General features: G+C 64.5%; 4 protein-coding genes across 5 annotated transcripts; 2 read left to right on the top strand and 2 right to left on the bottom strand.

The window, feature by feature from the left end:
- Positions 1-80: 80 nt before the first annotated feature.
- On the bottom strand, positions 81-3,576 carry LOC142003721 (interferon-inducible GTPase 5-like). Its single transcript, XM_074980949.1, has 3 exons — positions 3,539-3,576; positions 2,099-2,801; positions 81-1,587 (listed from the first exon to the last, which is right to left on the bottom strand). The coding sequence occupies exons 2-3, from the start codon at positions 2,791-2,793 to the stop codon at positions 447-449; spliced, it is 1,836 nt and encodes a 611-aa protein (XP_074837050.1). The 5' UTR covers positions 2,794-2,801; positions 3,539-3,576; the 3' UTR covers positions 81-446.
- A 41-nt stretch (positions 3,577-3,617) lies between these two features.
- Positions 3,618-9,749, top strand: LOC142003868 (interferon-inducible GTPase 5-like). Of its 2 annotated transcripts, none has more exons than XM_074981203.1 (3): positions 3,618-3,708; positions 4,250-4,870; positions 5,267-9,749. In XM_074981203.1, the coding sequence occupies exons 2-3, from the start codon at positions 4,257-4,259 to the stop codon at positions 6,468-6,470; spliced, it is 1,818 nt and encodes a 605-aa protein (XP_074837304.1). In that variant the 5' UTR covers positions 3,618-3,708; positions 4,250-4,256; the 3' UTR covers positions 6,471-9,749. The 2 variants fall into 2 exon arrangements, with proteins under 2 accessions (XP_074837304.1, XP_074837305.1); XM_074981204.1 differs by having other exon boundaries at positions 3,639-3,645.
- A 923-nt stretch (positions 9,750-10,672) lies between these two features.
- LOC142003869 (phospholipase A2 inhibitor gamma subunit B-like) lies at positions 10,673-13,212 on the top strand. The gene is made up of 5 exons (XM_074981205.1): positions 10,673-10,838; positions 11,067-11,186; positions 11,406-11,561; positions 12,181-12,324; positions 12,625-13,212. The coding sequence occupies exons 1-5, from the start codon at positions 10,790-10,792 to the stop codon at positions 12,816-12,818; spliced, it is 663 nt and encodes a 220-aa protein (XP_074837306.1). The 5' UTR covers positions 10,673-10,789; the 3' UTR covers positions 12,819-13,212.
- Positions 13,213-14,682: 1,470 nt separating this feature from the next.
- LOC142004080 (phospholipase A2 inhibitor and Ly6/PLAUR domain-containing protein-like) lies at positions 14,683-18,318 on the bottom strand. The gene is made up of 5 exons (XM_074981498.1): positions 18,192-18,318; positions 17,351-17,467; positions 15,974-16,126; positions 15,453-15,593; positions 14,683-14,876 (listed from the first exon to the last, which is right to left on the bottom strand). Exons 1-5 carry the CDS (start codon positions 18,238-18,240, stop codon positions 14,683-14,685), a joined length of 654 nt encoding a protein of 217 aa, XP_074837599.1. The 5' UTR covers positions 18,241-18,318.
- Positions 18,319-20,409: the final 2,091 nt, after the last annotated feature.

The raw sequence follows: 20,409 nt of genomic DNA, 5'->3' as shown, positions 1-20,409 counted from the left end.
TCAGGCAGGGTGGGACCCTGCACTGCCAGCAGCTGTGCTTTCGTCCTGAGGTTTCCATCACCACAGAGCAAAGGTACTGCCAGGGTCTCTCTTTTATTTTTGATTGAAGGAAAATGGACAAGCAAGAACTATAACAAAGTCTGTGCTGTGCAGGGTCCAGTGGGTGTGATCCCAGCTATAACATCATGAGCTCAGGAGGGTGCCAGCTAGTAGGGTGGGAGACACCTTACTCTGACATAGGAGAGAACCATTCAATCACAGAACTATATAAGCACGCTCCTCTACTGCAACAGCTGCAACTCCTAGGTGACACAGCCTGCGCAATACACCCTAGAGGTGGCTGCATCTCAGCACCAGGAAAGGGATCCCCACACTCCTGGCTCCACCTCAGAGGTGGCTGCATCTCAGCACAGGAAGAGGCTACACTCTAAAAACAGCCCCATCCCCTACTCCTTGGCATAGGCTTGGTGCAGCATTCGCTCAGCATCCTCGGTCATCTCAGCTAGGGCCTGCGTGAGCACCTGGTAAGTGGCCTCCAAGGAGATCTCCGACTGCTCCCTGGCCTTGTGGCCCCAGTAGGGCACAAAGCTCCACACCCGGGAGGAGAAGGGCACCGGCTTAGTGATGTGCTTCAACATCTGCTCTGGGTCAGGCCACTTGACCCAGGAGCACCGGATCTCCGCCTTGAGCTGCTCAGCTGGCTTCCCTGTGGCTTTGGCCACCTGGGCCAGGGACTCTTCATCCAGGCCCAGCTGGACAGAGAAAGTCAAGATTGTGCTGATGAGGTTGGTGGCCACATCCGGGCCAGGATTCTTTGCACAGTAGAGGCAGCTCTGCAGGGTCTTATGCCAGATGTCCTTCATCAGGGCCCTGCTTTTCCTCCTCACCAGGCGGCTCAAGGCCACGGGGATGGCCTTCTCCAGCGCCGCCTGTTTCAAGGCTGGGGCGTCACTCTCTAGGGCCGCCCGGAGGGCTGGCAGGTCATAGGCCTCATGGAGAGGGCTAGAGACGAGGAATACCCTTGGGGAGTCCACGCCGTCCTTCCGAAGGGCTTCCACGCAGCTGCTCCGGATCTCCTCCTCCGCAGGGTCGGGCTGGGCGTCCACGTCCACCTTGGTCCTGATGAAGAAGAACTGCTTCCCAGCGGCGCTGAGGGCCCGGGCCAGGCGGCTCTGGATGCTCCGGTAGCGCTCAGAGGCCACCAGCAGGAAGAAGTCATAGCGGGACAGATCTAGGTGCTCCACATCCTCCTCCATCACCCCAACCCCCGGCAGGTCCCAGAGATACAGGCCGGGCACAGTGGGGTGGGCATATGCTCTGGCTTTCCTGGTGGTGGCTGTCACCCCTATGGGAGCTGCCCCCGGCTCCTTGCTGCTCACCCCCCTCAGGGCGTTCACCAGTGCCGACTTGCCTGAGCCAGCCTCCCCGAGCACCGCCACGTCCAGGCGGATCTGAGAGGGCTCCTCCAGGGCCGAGCGGATGATGGCGGGAACCTCTGCCAGTTCCCCCGTGGCACAGGCCTGGTACAGCTCCTGGATCTTCCTCGGGCTCACAGACCTCAGGTCCTCCAGCTCCCCATCATGGGCCCTGCATGAAGAGGATGGAATGGGCGGATTGGAGCCTCTCTGCTGACCTTTGGGTGGGGAGAACTTGTGCCCACTGTTCCTAGGACCCAGGCCACCTAGCATCTGTTCCCTGACTCACCCGGCTGCTCTGGACCTCAGCTCCACCCCACCACATCCCCATATAATGGGGGGAGAAGGAGCCTTCCTTTGAGTAGGTGGACTGGAAGCTCCAGCTCGTGGAGAACGTGAGGCAGGGACTGGGTTGCAAGTGGGGTCTGTGTAGCACTTGGCACAATGGGGTCTGTGCTGCACTTGTTTTGATGGGCCCCCGATGTCCAGTGTGGAAGAGAACCCAGGAGTCCTGGCTCCCAACCACCCCCATGCACTTATCACGAGACCCCACTCCCTTCCTGGGACGAGGGAGAACCCAGGAGTCCTGGCTCCTAAGCCCACCATGCATTAACCCCTAGATCCCACTCCCCTCCCAGAAACTGCATGAGAACTCAGGAGTCCTGGCTCCTCCGGCCCCTCACCTCTTGAGCTGGATTAACTCCTCCTCCAGCCTGTCCTGGAGCTGGCTGAACTGGTACTTGTCTGTCTCCAGGGCTGAGACCAGGAAAAGCCGCCTGGTCTCCAGCCCGCTCTTGGCCAGGACATCGGTCAGGGAGCTGCGGACCAGCGCCAGGGCCTCAGCTGGGCTGTACCGGGCTCGGAGCCGCCTCTTGGCCGTGTGCAGGTCCAGGTCCACCTTGGTGCGCACCATGAAGTAGGGCTTCCGCTTGTGCTGGAAGTCCTTGAGCAGCTGCAGATGGGGTTTGGCCAGGCCCCCCTCGGCCACCACCAGCACCAGGCAGGCGTAGCGGCCCAGCTCCCCCAGCCGCTTCTGGTAGTCCCCTGGCTTCTCGGCCTCCTGCAGGCCCGGCAGGTCCCACAGCACCAGGTTGGGGTAGGTGGGGTGCACGTGTCCGGCTGGCTGCCCCGGGGGCTCCAGCGGTGGCTGGAAAAAGGCCTGGGGGTCGGCCAGGCTGGGGGGCGTTCCCACCAGGGCGTGGATCAGTGCCGTGACCCCAGTCCCCCGGCGCCCCACCACCGCCACGTTGGCCTTCAGCGCCTGGACCGAGTCCACCAGGGCCTGGATCCGGGAGGCGGCTGTGCTGGGGTCCTGGGTTTGGTAGTAGGCCCCCAGGTCCCGCAGGAAAGCGTCATCCAGCCCCGCCGAGGCCGCCATGGTCACCGCTGTGGAGAGAGGTGAGCAGGAGTCAGGACCGTGGGGCTCTGAGGTGCAGGGAGGGGAGGGGGTCTAGTGGTGAGAGCAGCGGCTGGGAGCAGGACACCTGGGTTCCCGGGGTGGGGGTACAGGACGCCTGGGTTCTCTGGGGTGCTGGGGGGGCACCGGGCAGCAGGACACTTGGGGGGATCTCTTGGGCTCTTGGTGGGGGAACAGGGAGCAGAACGCCTGGGTTCCCCGGCAGGGGCTGGGGGGCAGAACGCCTGGGTTCTCTGGGGTGCTGGGGGGAGGGGGGTCTAGTGGTGACAGCGGGGGGGGGGCAGGACTCCTGGGTTCCCCGGCGGGGGCTGGGGGGCAGGACGCCTGGGTTCTCTGGGGTGCTGGGGGGAGGGGGGTCTAGTGGTGACAGCGGGGGGGGGGCAGGACTCCTGGGTTCCCCGGCGGGGGCTGGGGGGCAGGACGCCTGGGTTCTCTGGGGTGCTGGGGGGAGGGGGGTCTAGTGGTGACAGCGGGGGGGGGGCAGGACTCCTGGGTTCCCCGGCGGGGGCTGGGGGGCAGGACTCCTGGGTTCCCCGGCGGGGGCTGGGGGGCAGGACGCCTGGGTTCTCTGGGGTGCTGGGGGGAGGGGGGTCTAGTGGTGACAGCGGGGGGGGGCAGGACGCCTGGGTTCTCTGGGGTGCTGGGGGGAGGGGGGTCTAGTGGTGACAGCGGGGGCGGGGGCAGGACGCCTGGGTTCCGCGCTCACCGCAGTGGGTTCCCCCGGCGGACGACTCCGGCTCAGTGGCCGCGGCGCCGGGAAACGAAAGTGACGCGGCGGCTCCTCCCCGCGGGGCCGGACCGACGCGCGGAGCCGTGAGTGCGGCCGGGAGCGAGCTGCCCCCGCCCCCCGTCCGCCCCGGGACCCCCCGCACCCCGGTCTGTCCCGACCCCTCCTCCCCTCCGTCTGCCCCCCGCACCCCCATCCCCTCCGTCTGTCCCCCGGGCACCCCAGCCCGCCCCACTGTACCCCCATCTACCCCCCCATCTACCCCCTGCGCACCCCAGCCTGCCCCCCTGCACTCCCACCCACCCCTCCCTGCTGTCTGTCCCCTGCACCCCAACCTGCCCCACTGCACCCTCACCTGCCCAGCTCCTCCATCTCCCCCCAGTACCCCCACCTGCCCCTCCCCTCACTCTCCCCCGCCCCTCCCCTTCCCCCCACATCCATTCCATTTCTGTGCGCCCCCATTTGTCCACCACAGCCTCCCAGCCTGTCCCCCTCTGACCCCCCCATCCGTCCAGCCCCCTACACCTTCTGTCCGACCCTTGGCACCCTCTACTCCCCAGTCCCTGCCTGGCCCCTCGAGCCGTGGGGGGGGGCCGGGGTACTGGGGTCTCAGGAGCAGGGTCTGGGTGGGGGGCTGGCGTGGGGCCCCCAGAGCCGCCCCTGATAACTCCGCCTCTTGTGTCTCCACAGTGCCCCCATGAGCGACGCCCCAGGCCCTGCCATGCCCCCGCCGGACACCTCGCCGGGCTCCCCGGACCGGGGCGACGTCTCCGTAGTGATCGTGGGGGCGCCGGGCTGCGGCAAGTCGGCCCTGCTCAACGCCGTCCGTGGCCTGGCCGAGGGCGACGCCCGCGCAGCCCCACTGGGGGCCTCTGCCAGGCCGGGGGGGCCGGTGCTGTACCCTGACCCGGCCCAGCCCAACCTGCTGCTGTGGGAGCTGCAGCTGGCGGAGGGCGAGGCGCCGGCCCGCTGGCTGGCTGAGGGCGATGTGGTGGTCCTGGCCACCGACGGCCTTTTTGGCGCCAGCCACGCCCGCCTGGCCCAGGAGGCCCGCGCCGCCGGCAAGACGGCCCATTTTGCCCGCACCAAGGCTGACATGGACCTGCACACCCTCCGGCGGCTGCTGGGGGGGCGCTATGACCGGCACCAGGCCCTGGCCGCCCTGCGGGCAGCCTGCACCCAGTCCCTGGCAGCCCATGGCCTCGGGGAGCCCCCACCCCTCGTCTTCCTGGTCTCCAGCCACGAACCCCAGGAGCTGGATGGGCCCCTGCTGCGCCAGGCCCTGGTGGGGGACCTCCAGGTGTATGAGAGGTGCGGCCGCTTTGCTGCAGAGTCCTGGGGGCGGCTGGTGTCGGGTCTGCGGGGGCGGCTGCTGGTGTGGAGATGTTCGGGGCAGGCCCAGCTCTGTCACTGCAGAGTTTCCTGGCAGGACTCTTGGTTGCAGCGGGGCCGGGGCTCAGGGGTTTGTGGCCTCTCCAGGGGCCCAGCGACTTGGGCGGTGTGTTATGGTGGGGTCTCTCCAGGCTTCCCAGCCCGTCCCCGACCCGCCAAGTCTTAACCTCACTCCTCGCCCCCCGTCCCTGCGCTCTTCCCCTCCCTCTGGCCCTTCTCCCCGTACCCTCCGGGCCCTTTCTTGCCCCCTGTCCTCCCTCCCTTGGGGCTCCCTGCCTGGCAACCTCCCCGGCCTCACACCCCCTGTGCCCGCAGGGTGCTGCGCCCGGCGCTTTCCGGCTATGATGTCATCAGCGAGCGGGAGGCAGCCGAGATCCAGGAGGCCTACGAGCTGGGCGGCTTGGCGGCGGTGGTGACGCGGGTGCAGCGCAGCCTGGAGACCCTCTGGAACACCCAGCTGGACGTGGCGATCACCGGGGAGTCGGGCGCTGGCAAGTCCACCTTTGTCAACGCGCTGCGGGGCCTGAGCGACGAGGCCGAGGGGGCCGCCCCCACCGGCGTGACTGAGACCACGACCCAGCCCACGGCCTACCCCTACCCTGGCTACCCCAACGTGACGCTGTGGGACCTGCCAGGCATCGGCACGCCCAGCTTCCAGGCCGAGCACTACCTGGAGGCGGTGGACTTCCCCCGCTACGATTTCTTCATCATCCTGGCCTCGGAGCGGTTCAAGGAGAACCACGTGCTGCTGGCTCGCGCCATCGTGCAGCAAGGGAAGCGCTTCTACTTTGTGCGGGCCAAGGTGGACAACGACCTGGAGGCCACCCGGCGGCGGAGGAACCTGGCCCAGGAAGAGGCGGTCCTGGAGGAGATCCGGGGAGACTGCCGGGAGCGGCTGAGCCAGGCGGGGCTGGGCGAGGCCCAGGTCTTTCTCCTGAGCAGCTTTGAGCTGGAGAAGTACGACTTCCAGGCCTTCGAGGAGACCCTGGAGCGGGAGCTGCCCGGGCACAAGCGTCATGCCTTCCTCCTCTCCCTCCCCACCCTCTCGGGCACCCTGGTGGAGAAGAAGCGGCAGCTGCTCCACCAGGAGGTCTGGAAGGTGGCCTTGGTCTCCAGCCTGGTGGCTGCCGTGCCCTTGCCGGGCCTGGCCTTCACCTGCGACGTCTCCATCCTGCTGAGGAAGCTGGCCGCCTACCGGCAGGACTTCGGGCTGGATGCGGCCTCCCTGGCTCGGCTGGCAGAGCGGGCCGGGAAGCCGCTGGAGGTGCTGCGGGCCGAGGTGCACAGCGTGCTGGGGCGCAGCATCAACAAGGAGGTGGTGGTGGGGCTGCTGGGCAAGGCCACCGGCGGGGGACTGGTGGTAGTCAACCTCTTCTTCCACCGCATCCCCATCTATGGGGCACTGGCCTCTGCCGGCATCTCCTTCCAGACCACCTACACCATGCTCAGCCAGTGCCTGGAGGAGCTGGCAGCTGATGCCCAGCGGGTCCTCGTCAAGGCCTTGGAGAGTGGGGTCTGAGGGGCCGCCCCCAAGCCCAGGCAGGGGCCCTTGGGTGGGCGGGGGCACAGGCATTGCTTGGTTAGTGGAGGGTCACTCCCACGCCTGTCCCGAAATCCTGTGTCCATCTCGCCCCCACCCCCACGTCTGAGGCTGCTGTTTCAGCACAGCCACCCCTAGGAGCACCCTGCACAGGATCCGCCAGCCATGGGGCTGATGGGGCTGGCTCCCCGGCTGGCCTCCATGCCCCACAGCAGCACAAGGGGCTACTGTGTGCAGAGGGGGGAGCAGTTCTTGCAGCTCTCCCCCTTACCAGCACCCCAGCTCCCTAAGGTCACGAGCACAGAGCCGGTCCCTGTTGTGCCCCGTGCTGGTTCTGGGAGACCTGTCTCTGCCTGGGGACGCGTCTGTCCTGTTCCCTGGGGCTTGAGGGGCACTGAGTGCAGGGGGTGGGGGCGACATTCCTGCGTGGGGTCCCTGGCAGGTGGGTGTGGGGGGAGATTCCTTCCACCCCTTGCTAAGAACAGTTATCTGGCTCTTCCTGCACCGAGCACGACCGTAATGCACCTAATACATGGCAATTAGGATGTACTGCACCTAGCGCTACCGTGATGCACCTAATAATCAGTAACTGTGATGTACGGGACCTAGAGCTACTGTAATGCACCTAATAAATAGCATGGGGGATGCTAATGCTAATACTAATACTACCGTAATGCACCTAATAGCAAATGTGATGTTATGTACTTTAGCTAGTGCTACCATAAAAACAAAAAAGCAGTCCAGTAGCACTTTAAAGACTAACCAAATAATTTGTTAGGTGAGCTTCTGTGGGACAGACCCACTTCTTCAGACCATAGCCAGACCAGAACAGACTCAATAGTTAAGGCACAGAGGACCAAAAACAGTAATCAAGGTCGACAAATCAGAAAAAAGATTATCAAGGTGAGCAAATCAGAGAGTAGAAGGGCGGAGGGGGGAGAGTCAAGAATTAGAGTCAGCCAGTTATGCAAAAGAGCCCCTATAGTGTTCCAGAAAATTTGCATCCCAGTTTAAACCATGTGTTAATGTGTCGAATTTCAGTATAAAAGAGAGTTCAGCAGCCTCTCTTTCCAAAGTAGTGTGAAAATTCTTCTTCAATAAGATGCAGACTTTTAAGTCATTAACAGACTGGCTCACTCCATTAAAATGTAGACTGACTGGTTTGTGGATCAGGAGCATTTTGATGTCTGTTTTGTGCCCATTAACTTTTTGTCTGAGAGAGTTTGAAGTCTGTCCAATATACAAAGCGTCTGGGCATTGTTGGCACATGATGGCATATGTGATGTTAACTGAGAAAAAGTTCCAGGACTGGTGTTCCTGTGGTATAGACTGTGGCTGTTGGTGAGAATCCTCATGAGGTTGGGAGGTTGTTTGTAGGAGAGAACAGGCCTCTTACCTAGGGCCGTCTGGAGTGTGGCATCCTGATTAAGGATAGGACCTGGAACAACAATTCCTCAGCTCCCGTCCCCTATTGCTCCTCCTCTACTTAAGATACATTGATGACATCTTTATGATTTGGACCCATGGTATAGAGTCCTGGGACTTTTCCGTGCAAGAAAATCCATTGCCAGCTTTGTCCACATATCTGTTCTGGGGATACCATCACTGGACCTAACCAGGTTATTCACAGAATCACGGGCACTTTCTCATATTCCTCAAGAAAAATTTTCACACTGCTTTGGAAAGACAGGCTGCTGAACTCTCTTTCATATTGTAATTCAACACATTAACACGTGGTTTGAACCGGGATGCAAATTTTCTGGGAGACTGTTGGGGCTCTTTTGCATACTTGGCTTAATCTAATTCTTGACCTTCCCCACCCCCCAACATCCCTCTACTCTCTGATTTGCTCACCTGGATAATAATTTTTCTGATTTGTCACCCTTGACTACTATTTTTGGTTCTCTGTGCCTTAAATACTGAGTCTGGTCTGGTCTGGCTATGGGCTAAAGAAGTGGGTCTGTCCCACGAAAACTCACCTGATAAATTATTTTGTTAGTCTTTAAAGTGCTACTTGACTGCTTTTTGTTTTGTTAGTGCATAGACTAGCATGGCTATATCTCCACTACTAGTGCTACCATAATGCACCTAATAGCAAATGTGATGTGATGTACTGCACCTAGAGCTACTGTAATGCACCTAATAAATAGGAATGAGGATGTACTGCCCCCAGCGCTGCTGTAATACACTTAGTAAATAGCAATTGTAAGTTACGACGTCTCCTGCTACCGTAATGTACATAATAAATAACATATATAATGTATAAAATGTAGAGCTACCGTAATACACCTAATAAATAGAGATTGTGATGTACTGCGCCCCGCAGTACTGTAATACACCTAATAAATAGCACTTATAAGGTACCACCTACCACAAATAGCATGCATAATGCACAGCACCTAATGCTCCATACTGTATCTCATAGCAATCGTAGTGTACAGCACCAGACGCGACTGTAAGGCACCTAATAAATAGGTGCTGTACACCATGATTGCTAACACCGTGCGTCCCAGGCCTGGACTGGAAGCTACCATAATGCAGCTAATAAATAGCCATGCAGTATGTGCCCGCTGCCTGGGCAGGAGCTGGCTCCTCAGCTCAAAGGGACAGAGCCTGATATTCGGCTCCTGGGTGTAAGATAAAGGTCTAGTTACAGCAAACCTGTGCCAGCCCCCAGTCCCTGCCTGGTTCTTCCTCCACTGGTTCAAGCAGGGGACAATGGGAGCCAGGACACCTGTGTTCTCTCCCACTCCGGGAAGGAAGTGTGGTGCAGTGGTTAGCATTGGAGTCCAGGAGCCAGGACACCTGGGTTCTCTCCAGCTCTGGGGACATGCAATCACTTACAGTGAAGAGTCACGGTGTGCTTCGATGCACTGAGTTTTCCCCACACCAACCTGAGGCTATTTCAAGGCTACTTTGTTCCCCACCAGGCAGTGCAGGAAGTCCTGCACACGCACCAGCTGCATCACAGCTGGCCTGACACCATCTTCCCTGCCCCACTGAGCTCTCTGCCCCGGGACCCCGAAAGGCCAGGGACTGACCCCGCCCTGGCAGCACAGCGCCCCCCCCAGGGGATTCAGATCATGGCCCCGATCCTGCTCTGGTTACTGCTGAACCAGTCTGCCCACATTCTTGGCCTGCCCTGTGCCAGTGTCCCAAGGGGCTGCTCTGTCCTCCCCACCTGCATCACAGCCCCAAGGTACTGCTGCTGTGCTGGGGGTTGGGGGGTGAGTCCCAGCAGCAGCCTCCCACCTTCAGGCCCTCAGCCTGGCCTGCTCACCAGCCAGTTCCCAGCCCCACCCCCCCCGCTGTAACCACTGGCCCCCACTGCCATCTGGGAGTCCGACCTTCCAGCTCTGTCTGATTGGTGCCCTGAAGGTTGGCTGCTGCTGGCATCCAGAGTGGCAAGTAGGACCCTGTACCCAGCCTCCAGCCCACCCCCCGCTGCCCCTGCCCCACCCAGGGCAGCAGCCACGGGGCAGTTTTGGGCCCCACCCTGGGGTGGCAGGCAAAGGGTTGAACGGTCGTCGGATCTGGGTTCTCTCTGGTGCCTGGTCCATGGCCTGGGGCTGATGGTTAACGAGGGGCTGGGAGCCAGGACTCCTGGGTTCTCCCCCCATCTGGGGGGACGAGGGGAAGTGGCTGGAGCTGGTGGACTAGGTGGCTGGGCCTGGAGTGTGACAAAGGCACATGGAGCGGTGGGGTGAGGGAGCCCCAGGGGCTGCGGGGCACAGGCAGAGCAGGGGCTGGCTGAGTGGGGGGCTGCGGCGTGGGGGGTGAGGGGCACCCAGAGGGCTCTGCTAGTCCCGGTGCTGCAGCCCTGTTGCCTGGAGCTCTGGATTTCTTCATCTGCGGCTCCAGGATGACGCAGTTGCTCTCACCAAAACAAATCAGCCACGCAGGGAAGGGCAGCTGGTATGTGTCCACTCACACCTCGTGCTGGGCTCTACCAGCAGCACCTCCCAGCCCCCCTCCTCTAACCACTCACCCTCACTGCCCTTCCCAAGCCAGGCACAGAACCCAGGAGTCCTGGATCCCCCTCCCCCCCAGGCTTGCTGCACGAGGCCCCACTTTTCCACTGGTCTTCCTGACAGAAAGGCCCAGGGTGTTGTGAGCTTCCCCCAGCAGTGCCCTGAGCCTCTAGGGCTTGTGGCAGACATTCCTGCGGTGGTGCAGGGTGGGGGGGAGGGAGAACAGGTAGATCCAGTGCCTGGGGCTGCCCCCAGCCTGCTGGCCCGTCCTCAGCCCAGCCCTATAACAACCACAGCCCCACAGCCGCTCACAGCCTGCAAGACAGCATGGGCGACCTCCTCAGCCTGTGTGTGCTGGCGGCACTGCTGGGCACAGGTGAGGGGGACACCCCCTTCCCCAGCCTGGGCCCCCTGTACCCAACCCACAGGGACCCCCCATGGACCCTCCATTTCCCAACCCCCAGGGACACCCCCTTCCCCAGCCTGGGCCCCCTGTACCCAGCCCCCATGGACCCTCCATTTCCTAGACCTCAGGGAGGCGAGAGCCTGGGCGGGTGGGCTGTGGGAGGGGAGGGGATCTGAGCCTCCTTTCCCCGCGTGCCAGGGGGAGCCATCTCCTGCTACAACTGCACGAGCGCAGAGGCCTACAACTGCACCAAGGCCCAGGCCACCTGCACAGCCAGCGTCAACAGCTGCATCACCATCGCCTGCGAGGAGGAGCTGGGTAGGGCCGGGCCTGGGGGGCTGAGGGCGTGGGGAGCGGAGGTGCTGCGAGCTTCCCCTGGCAGCAGTGCCCTCTCCCAGGGCCCCAGCTAGACTGAGTGGGGGGGTGCAGGTGCAAACCCTGTGTGTGTCCTAGCCCCCTGACTGCTCCAGCCTAGGGGGATTCTCCCCACAAATCATGACGTGCTCCGTGCCCCTGGTGCCCCCCCTGCCCTTCCAGGGGACGAGGACAAGGAGAACGTGGTGTATGAGAAGAAATGCAACTCGGATGACCGGCTCTGCAATCAGTTCTACGGGCTGACAGCTGGCGCCTACCGCCTGCGCTGGAACAGCACGTGCTGCCGGGCTGACCGCTGCAACCTGCCAGAGATCACCTGTACGCAGGCGCCTGGGTTCCCACCTGGCTGGGGAGGGGAGTCAGGGGAGTGGTCAGGGGGCTGGGGGTGGCTGGGTGTCAGGACACCTGGGTTCCTATCCGGCTGGGGAGGCAAGTGGGGTAGGGGTTGGGATCCAGGACTCCTGGGGTCTAACCTAGCTGGCAGGGGAGTGGGGGTGTAGTGGTTAGAGGGGGCTGGGGGCTGGGTGCTAGGATGCCTGGGTTCCGACCTGGCTGGGGAGGGGAGGTGGGGGGGGCTGGAATCCAGGACGCCTGGGTTCCAACCTGGCTGGGGTGGGGACTCACAGGAGTGGGGCGGGGGGCTGGGTGCCCGGATGCCTGGGTTCCGACCTGGCTGGGGTGGGGACTCACAGGAGTGGGGCGGGGGGCTGCGTGCCCGGACGCCTGGGTTCCGACCTGGCTGGGGAGGGGACTCACAGGAGGGGGGGGGGGGCTGGGTGCCCGGACGCCTGGGTTCCGACCTGGCTGGGGAGGGGACTCACAGGAGGGGGGGGGGGCTGGGTGCCCGGACGCCTGGGTTCCGACCTGGCTGGGGAGGGGACTCACAGGAGTTGGGGGGGGGCTGGGTGCCATTCCCAGCTCTCTCTCCTGCCCGCAGTGCAGCCCAGCACTGGCGAACCCAACGGGCTGCAGTGCCGCTCGTGTTTCACCCGCGGCTCGGACGTCTGCGTGCCCAGCGAGGTGGTGAACTGCACCGGCCTGCTCACCCGCTGCATCCAGTTCTCTGTCACTGCCACCACAGGTACTACCAGGGGCACGGGGCTGCTGGAGGGGAAGCGAAGGTTCGGCAGTGCGGGGGGTGCCTGGGGGGGGTCATGCCCATGGAGTGGGTGGAGCCTGTGCCATGGGGTGGTTGGGGGGCTAGTGCCCATGCGGTGGTTGGGGAGCTCTATGGAGGGCTCATGGGGCAGTCGGGGGGGGCTCTATGGGGGGGCTGGTGCCCATGGGGCGGTCGGGGGGGCTCTATGGGGGGCTGGCACCCATGGGGCGGTTGGGGGGCTCCGTGATGGGCTCTTGCACCCCTAACCTCCCCATCCCCCAGGGTTCGAGGACGTCCGCGTGGCCTTTGTGGGCTGTGCCACCCGCAGTCTGTGTGAGGTGGGCGCCGTGGCCCTGTTCGCTGCCCAGCGCCAGGCTGTGGTCAAGACCAACGTGTGCAGTCAGGTGGGGGTGGCCCAAGGGGGGCTGCCCCTCCTCGGCCTGGGGGGGGTCCTCTTGTGGGTGCTGCGCCCCTGATTGCATCGCCCCCCACCTGCAGCCCCCCAGGTCCCACCCGAGCCTGGCTGTAGCTGCTTCCCCTGCCCAAGCCTGCCCCACCACGCCCCAAAGCCGGCTCTGCCCTGAAATGCCCCGATGGACAGACCTGCCACTTGCCCCTTCCCATGGCACCTGCGGCCTCGCCCCCAGGTGGGACCAGGGCCACTGCCCCCCAGAGCACAGCCTGCCTGGGCCTGGCTTGGAGCTGGTGCCCCAGAGGACAGGCCGGGGCACGTGGGCTCACTGGCTGGCACTGCCCCCCGAGGAGATGCAGGAATCTTGCGCCCACGGGGAAAGGGCCGGTTCCGCTCTGTTCCCAGCCCAGCGCCCACGGTGGGAATGGCTGCTTGGGCCAGCAGCTCTGGCAACTGCGTAATAAAGAGGAAAACTCCCCTGAGTTTGTGTCTGTCTAGGAGACCCCTCAGCCAGGCTGGGATACGGCCCCTGGGGCGGCTGGTTATGGGGGACCCCTCAGCCAAGCTGGGACACGGCCCCCGGGTGGGCTGGTTACAGGGGGACCCCCTCAGCTGGGCTGGGACATGGCCTCCAGGGGGGGCTTGTTACAGGGGGGGCCCCTCAGCCAGGCTGGAACATGGCCCCCGGGGTGGCTGGTTATGGGGGACCCCTCAGCCGAACTGGGACACGGCCCCCGGGGTGACTGGTTATGGGGGACCCCTCAGTTGGGCTGGGACGCAGCTGGTTACAGGGGAACCCCTCAGCCGGGCTGGGACATGGCCCCTGGGGGGGGCTTGTTACAGGGGGGACCCCCTCATTCGGGCTGGGACACAGCCCCCGGGGGGACTGGTTACGGGGGACCCCTCAGCTGGGCTGGGACACTGCCCCCGGGCAGGCTGGTTGCAGAGGGGCCCCTTGGGTGGGCTGGTTACAGGGGGACCCCTCAGCCGGGCTGGGACGTGGCCCCGGGGGTGGGAGTGGGTGTGGGGGGACCTGGCCCCTCCAGGGTGGGACGGGGGCTGCTCATACAGGGGCCCCTCTCCCTGCAGCCCCACTTTCGGCCAGGCTGGGGGTGGGGTGTGGGAGCTGGCCTGGATCAGGAGCAGTGCCTGCCCCTCCCCCCGTGTGCCACCCTTTGGCCCAGCCCGGACCCCTGCAGTCGCCAGCTTACCGACCTGGGTACGGGAGGCCCCACCCCGCCCCCTGCCGAGACCACGCCCCCTCTCGGCCCCCTTGCCCCGGGGGTGGGGGCTCCGGGGCGGGAGCAGCGGGATTGCAGGAACAAGAGGGTGAAAGTGGGGAAATGTCTGGGGCCGGGCGGGAACTCGAGGGCCTTCCACTGGGGTAGCCCAGGGCCAGGCTGCCTGTCCTGCCAGGCCCCATTCCCCCGCCGGTGCCCAGACCCTGCTCTGACCACTAGTACTCACTGCCCTCCCAGGGCCAGGGAGAACCCAGGTGTCCTGGCTCCCAGCCTGTTCCCCAGCCACTGCACATGCTCAGCCATGGCTGAGTGACCTGCCCCCTGTTCACCCTCTGCTGCGAGGGGTGAAGCCCTCTCACACTGCTGGGCTTGTGCCCTTGGGCTGGGCTGGCTGCGGAGCTGCTGATGGGTGGGAGGAGGGAGAGGGCCCCATTGTGCTGGGCGCTGCCCAGACCCCGGCTGAGATCAGGGCCCCCTTGCACCACTTTTGCAACAGGGTGAAACCCCTCACAGGTCTGTCCCCCTCAGTGAGGTTTATTCAGTGACATTCGCACCAGACAGAAATCCCCCCATGCCCGAGGCCGCCGCTTCATCCTGGCTCATCCCAAGAGCCGGCGGCCGACAGGAGAGATGACCCATTGCAGGTGGTGGCTGGGCTGGGCCTGTGGGCGCTGTGTGGGGGGGGGGCTAGTTCTCCTCCTCAAGGATGGGCCGGGGGGTGGGCTGGGGGGCAGGTGGGAGGGTGGGCAGGGGGGCGGGTTTGCATTCGGATGTGATGATGATTTCGGTGAAGACTCCTGGCAGCTTGTACACCCCCACCCGGCTAAGGCAGGTGCTCTTGGTGGCGCAGCCACGCAGGGAGTACGTGTAATTCTTGGTGCCTGGGAAGGGAGCAGAGACAGGCGTTGGGGGGGGGGGTCACCCTGGCAGCACCCCCCACATGGTGCAAGAGCTGGGACCCTCGCCCACATTGGAGTGCCTGCCTGGGACTGCGCTGCTGGCCGTGTGCCAGGGCAGAGCCAGGGCTGCCTGAGCCGGGGCCCTCGCCCGCGTAGGGGCACCAGCCTGGGACCGTGCTGCCAGCTCTGAGCCAGAGCAGGGCCAGGGCTGCCTGAGCCGGGGCCCTCGCCCGCGTAGGGGCGCCAGCCTGGGACCGTGCTGCCAGCTCTGAGCCAGCGCAGGGCCAGGGCTGCCTGAGCCGGGGCCCTCGCCCGCGTAGGGGCGCGGGGGCTCCCACAGGCAGGGAGTTCTCTTTGGGGCTCTGTTTGCCAGGCTACTGCCTGCGTTTTATTGCATCAGGATTCCGGCTTATTCCACCTCCCCAGACCCGGCCGGATCGGGGCTCAGGCGCTGGTGCTGCCCTAATGCACTGGCCAGTGAGGACATCAGGGGCTGGTGGCCTCACCCCGGCCCAGCCCGGCCCCGCTCCACCCGGCACACGAGCCCGGCGCTGTTACCGGTCGTGATGGCTCCAGCAAAGTAGACGCAGTGGGTCTCGGGGCCGAGGCACGTGACTGTCTCGTTGCCTTCACACTCCACGTCCTCGGACAGGCAGCCTGGGCACTCTAGCTGGTTGGGCTTCGGCTGGGCCCGCGGCACTAGGACAGCCAGACAGACAGCTGGTCAGGGCGGGGCAGGGGCAGCCATCGGGATGGGGGCTCCCCGGCTCAGGAAGGCAGACTCCTCAGTCCGGCGTGGGAGTGGAGTCTACAGGGTTGGAACGGGAGGCAGGGGTGGGGGGTGGGGGCTGGCAGCCCGGATGCCTGGGTTCTCTCCCTGGTTTGGGGGAGTGGGGGCTAGTGGTTAGAGTGGGCTGGGCCTCAGAACTCCTGGGTTCTCTCCCCAGCTCAGGCATGGCCGGCGGAGGGGGGTAGTGAGCTTGGACCAGGGCTGGGGCTGGAAGTCAGGATGCCTGTGTTCTCTGGGAGGGGAGCAGGGCCTAGTGGTTAGACCGGGGGGGGCAGGTGCTGGCTCCTACGTTTCACGGCCCCCTTGTTGCACAGGTCCTGCTGGCAGCACTTGGAGACGCTCCGCACGCGCAGGCCGAAGGCAGAGCTCAGGCGGGAGGTGCGCGGGGGGCAGTACTTGATATCGGTGCAGCCCTTGTAGGTGTCCAGCTTCTGCTCCTTCCCTGGGGTGAGACGGGGAGAAGGTGTCACGGGCTGGACAGGCAGCACCCGGGCCCAGCGCCTGCGCAAAGGACAAGGGCCCATGGGCCTGGCGCAATGGGGCCCTGATCTTGGCTGGGGTCTGGGCAGCGCCTGTCCCGACAGGGCCCTGATCTGGGCTGGGGTCTGGGCAGCGCCTGGCCCGACAGGGTCCTGATCTCGGCTGGGGTCTGGGCAGCGTCTGGCCCAATGGGGCCCTGATCTCGGCTGGGGTCTGGGCAGCGCCTGGCCCGACAGGGTCCTGATCTCGGCTGGGGTCTGGGCAGCGCCTGGCCCGACAGGGTCCTGATCTCGGCTGGGGTCTGGGCAGCGTCTGGCCCAATGGGGCCCTGATCTTGGCTGGGGTCTGGGCAGCGCCTGGCCCGACAGGGTCCTGATCTCAGCTGGGGTCTGGGCAGCGCCCGGCCCAACAGGGTCCTGATCTCGGCTGGGGTCTGGGCAGCGTCTGGCCCAATGGGGCCCTGATCTCGGCTGGGGTCTGGGCAGCGCCTGGCCCGACAGGGTCCTGATCTCGGCTGGGGTCTGGGCAGCGCCCGGCCCAACAGGGTCCTGATCTCGGCTGGGGTCTGGGCAGCGTCTGGCCCAATGGGGCCCTGATCTCGGCTGGGGTCTGGACAGCGCCTGGCCCGACAGGGTCCTGATCTCGGCTGGGGTCTGGGCAGCGCCTGGCCCGACAGGGCCCTGATCTTGGCTGGGGTCTGGGCAGCGCCTGGCCCGACAGGGCCCTGATCTTGGCTGGGGTCTGGGCAGCGCCTGGCCCGACAGGGTCCTGATCTCGGCTGGGGTCTGGGCAGCGTCTGGCCCAATGGGGCCCTGATCTCGGCTGGGGTCTGGGCAGCGCCTGGCCCGACAGGGTCCTGATCTCGGCTGGGGTCTGGGCAGCGCCCGGCCCAACAGGGTCCTGATCTCGGCTGGGGTCTGGGCAGCGTCTGGCCCAATGGGGCCCTGATCTCGGCTGGGGTCTGGGCAGCGCCTGGCCCGACAGGGTCCTGATCTCGGCTGGGGTCTGGGCAGCGCCTGGCCCGACGGGGCCCTGATCTTGGCTGGGGTCTGGGCAGCGCCCGGCCTGACAGGGTCCTGATTTCGGCTGGGGTCTGGGCAGCGCCCGGCCCGACGGGGTCCCCACTGGCCGGCCAGCCGCAGAGCCCAGCCCCTCACTGGGCTCCCCAGCTGGGTCAGTCACTCACCGACGGTGGTCTCCGAGGTGAGAATGAGGCAGGCGTTCTGGGAAGGGCCACACTCCTGCGCCTCTCCGGAGCACGCCTTGTCTGAGCTCTTGCAGTGTTCACACCGCAGGCAGTAGCCTGGAGAGAGAGGGAAGGGGGGGCCAGGAGCTAATCCACGAGGCCCCAGACCCCCCAACAGATCACTCCGGGGGGCGGGGCAGGCCAGGTGCCTGGTCACTCACAGCACTAGCAGCTGCTGTTGTGGGAGTCAGGACTGCCGGGTTCTTGGGCAGGGAACAGGAACTAGTGGTTAGAGTGAGGTTCGGGAGGCTTGTAGCCAGGACTCCTGGGTTCTGTCCCCAGCTCTAGCAGGGGAGTGGGGTTTGGTGGTTAGGATAGTAGTGGTGCAGGGGACTGAGAGCTGGGTTCTGTGTTGTCTCCCCAGCTCTGGGAGGGGAGTGGGGTGCATTGGGTAGAGCAGCAGGGGGCCTAGGGTCCAGGTTTTGCACTCTATCCCCAGCTCCAGGAAAGAAGGAGGATCTAGTAGTTAGAGCAGAGAGGGACTGAAAGCCAGGACTCCTGGCTTCTCTCCCTAGCTCTAGCAGGGGAGTGGGGTGCAGTGGTTAGAGCAGTGGGTGCTGGGAGCCAGGACTCCTGGATTCTCTCCCTGGCTCTGGAGGGACAGTGGTGTGCAGTAGTTAGAGCAGAGAGCGCTGGGACTCCTGGGTTCTCTCCCTGGCTCCGGGAGGGCAGTGGAGTGCAGTAGTTAGAGCAGAGGGCGCTGGGACTCCTGGGTTCTCCCCCTGGCTCCGGGAGGGCAGTGGGGTGCGGTGGTGGTTGCTGGGTGGACATTTTCACTCACCAATGGCCAGCAGCGCAGAGAGAAGGCAGAGGGCCAGGCGGGCCGCCATGGTGCAGGGCAGAGCGCAGGGCAGCTGGCAAAGCTGGTGGTCGGATGTGGCCAGGGCTGCGGCCAAGGGGGATTTATAGCTGCAGGGCAGGGAACGGGACCTGGGAACAGCCAGTTCCTGGAGGGATCCGGCTCCGGGGCCATCAATTACCTGGCCTGGCCCTCTCTCAGCTGCCACGTCTCCCTTTCCAGCCGCCTGGCCTGGCCTGGCCTGGGGACGTGGCAGCCGCTGTCAGCCCCGGGGGGGCGGGGGTTGGAGGAGCCCTGTGCCCGGACTGCTGCAGCCTCATCCCCCATTGCCCCACCCAACTACACCCCTGCCCCCCACCCCAAAAGCGCAGGGTTCATGGAACAGGGACCCCAGCAGCGAGAGGGGCTGGCAGTGGCTAAGCTCGGGATGCATCCCCGAGACCCAGGAGACAGGCCCTGAGCAGCTGCCCCCTGTGATGAGGTTTAGGGGTCCCCGTGCACTGCACCCCATCCACAGGCAGGACTGACTCTCACTCAGCAGGTAGAACGGGAAGTTTATTAGGCGACAGAGGCCCAGCTCAGCACAGAGGTGTCAGTGCAGCAATCAGAGACAGTCATTCCAACCCGTCCTGGGGAGAGGAGCCCGAGGGGTGCCCCTCTGGGGTGTAGCTTCCCCCCTCGCCGGGCTGGCTGCCTTCGAACTCCCTCTCCCACCAGCTTCTAACTGCTGCCCCAGATTCAAAACCCGCTCCGCTCCTCCCTGCTCTTTGTTCAGGGCAGAGGTGTTACCTGCCAGCTTAGGGTGCAGCCCCAGGGGGTCATCCTTAGCCTGGGAGCTGCTCTGCCTGTCACATACACATCCAGCCAGAGTCTCACATGCACTTCCCCCGCTCCGTCACACCCCCGGCACCCGCAATCTTCACCAAGCACCAAGCAAGATTTCCAGGGCAGAGGCCAGGCCAGGCCGGGGCCAGGACCCCCCTTCCCCCCCAGCCCCTGCTGGTTCCCCCTTGAATGCTGCAAAGCCCCAGAGGCACTAAAAGGCATGAGGCATGGGCCACTCGCACAACCGCGCCCCCCAAGACTGGGCCAGCCCCCAACGCTGCATTGGGGTAAACAGCCGTCCTGCTGGGGATGGACCAGCCGGGCCAAGGGTGGGAACTGGCCCTGACAGGGGCAACACCCAACTTCCTTGTGTCCCTAAATAGAGAAGGGGTCCCAAGGGGAGGCGCCACTTTGCCTGTCTGAGGAGGGAATGCAATCCCTCCAATCGAGGGAGGGGAGCAGGTCTAGTAGTTACAGCGGGGGCTGGGAGACAGGACCTCACCTGCAAGAAGACAGTGGGATGCAATGGTTAGAGGGTGGAGGCCCAGATCCAGGTCTGGGTTGCAAGGCTTGGGGTCTGGTGGTTAAAGGAGCATGGCAGAGAGCCCAGGTTCCCGTCCCAGCTCCAGCAAGGCCAGAGGCTGGAACACCCTGGCCAGAGATGGAACAATAGCCTTTTGTTTCCCAGAACTGATTCATTCAGGGCCTGGCTGCAGGAAAGCCAGAGGATGGCCCCCAGGGAGGGTGGCAGGAGGGGGGGTGGGTCCAGGGCCCCGATGACAAGACCTCCAGCAGGAGGCGGAGCTGGAGGATCCAGCTACAGCGAGAGCCTGAGGGGGAACCAATCCAGAAGCAGAGGCTGGGGGCTGGGCCAGTGGGCACTCCTAGGGGCTACCTCCCTGGGTAATGCTGGTGTCAGGCAGGGGGGACATGGACTATCTCCAGGCATAACTCAGCCCCACACAGCAGCACGTGTCTGGGGCCGAGCCCCACACAGTAAGGTGGGAAAGAGAGGGCCTATGGGGAGAAAAAGAGGAAATCAGCAGATTTCCATTGGGACCATGGCCTCCCTTCCACCCCTGCCCCCTGTGCTGTGACTGTTCCCTGCTCCGGGGGCCTATAGGCTCAAAGAGTAAATTAGAGCAGCCCCAAGGCTACTCTAGGTCACACTTGGGAACTGGCTGGGCTAGGGACAGTGTCAGGGGCTGGAGAACCCCTCACCTAACAACACCGCAGCCCTGCCCAAGTGCAGGTCTCATGGTTAGAGCAGGGAGGCTGGGAGCCAGGACTCCTGGGTTCTGTCACCGGCTCTGATTCCTGGCAGAGGCCCAGAGGGCCCCCAGGGGAGCTGTGTGAACCAGCCAGGGAGTTGAGG

This window comes from Carettochelys insculpta, chromosome 30 (genome assembly GCF_033958435.1).
Source record: "Carettochelys insculpta isolate YL-2023 chromosome 30, ASM3395843v1, whole genome shotgun sequence".
NCBI classification, from domain to species: Eukaryota; Metazoa; Chordata; order Testudines; family Carettochelyidae; genus Carettochelys; species Carettochelys insculpta.
Note: the sequence above shows the minus strand (reverse complement) of the source record. Positions and strands in the feature narration are given on the sequence as shown.

What these genes read in the sequence shown, in the direction of transcription:
- LOC142003721 (XM_074980949.1), bottom strand. Translation starts at nt 2,793, where the DNA reads ATGGCGGCCTCGGCGGGGCTGGATGACGCTTTCCTGCGGGACCTGGGG. An exon ending in GAGTTAATCCAGCTCAAGAG is followed by an intron (nt 1,588 to 2,098) that starts GTGAGGGGCCGG and finishes CTCTTCATGCAG; the next exon opens with GGCCCATGATGGGGAGCTGG.
- LOC142003868 (XM_074981203.1), top strand. Translation starts at nt 4,257, where the DNA reads ATGAGCGACGCCCCAGGCCCTGCCATGCCCCCGCCGGACACCTCGCCG. An exon ending in GACCTCCAGGTGTATGAGAG is followed by an intron (nt 4,871 to 5,266) that starts GTGCGGCCGCTT and finishes CTGTGCCCGCAG; the next exon opens with GGTGCTGCGCCCGGCGCTTT.
- LOC142003869 (XM_074981205.1), top strand. Translation starts at nt 10,790, where the DNA reads ATGGGCGACCTCCTCAGCCTGTGTGTGCTGGCGGCACTGCTGGGCACA. An exon ending in CGCCTGCGAGGAGGAGCTGG is followed by an intron (nt 11,187 to 11,405) that starts GTAGGGCCGGGC and finishes CTGCCCTTCCAG; the next exon opens with GGGACGAGGACAAGGAGAAC. An exon ending in CTCTGTCACTGCCACCACAG is followed by an intron (nt 12,325 to 12,624) that starts GTACTACCAGGG and finishes CCCATCCCCCAG; the next exon opens with GGTTCGAGGACGTCCGCGTG.
- LOC142004080 (XM_074981498.1), bottom strand. Translation starts at nt 18,240, where the DNA reads ATGGCGGCCCGCCTGGCCCTCTGCCTTCTCTCTGCGCTGCTGGCCATT. An exon ending in CACCTCGGAGACCACCGTCG is followed by an intron (nt 16,127 to 17,350) that starts GTGAGTGACTGA and finishes GTCTCACCCCAG; the next exon opens with GGAAGGAGCAGAAGCTGGAC. An exon ending in CAACAAGGGGGCCGTGAAAC is followed by an intron (nt 15,594 to 15,973) that starts GTAGGAGCCAGC and finishes TGGCTGTCCTAG; the next exon opens with TGCCGCGGGCCCAGCCGAAG.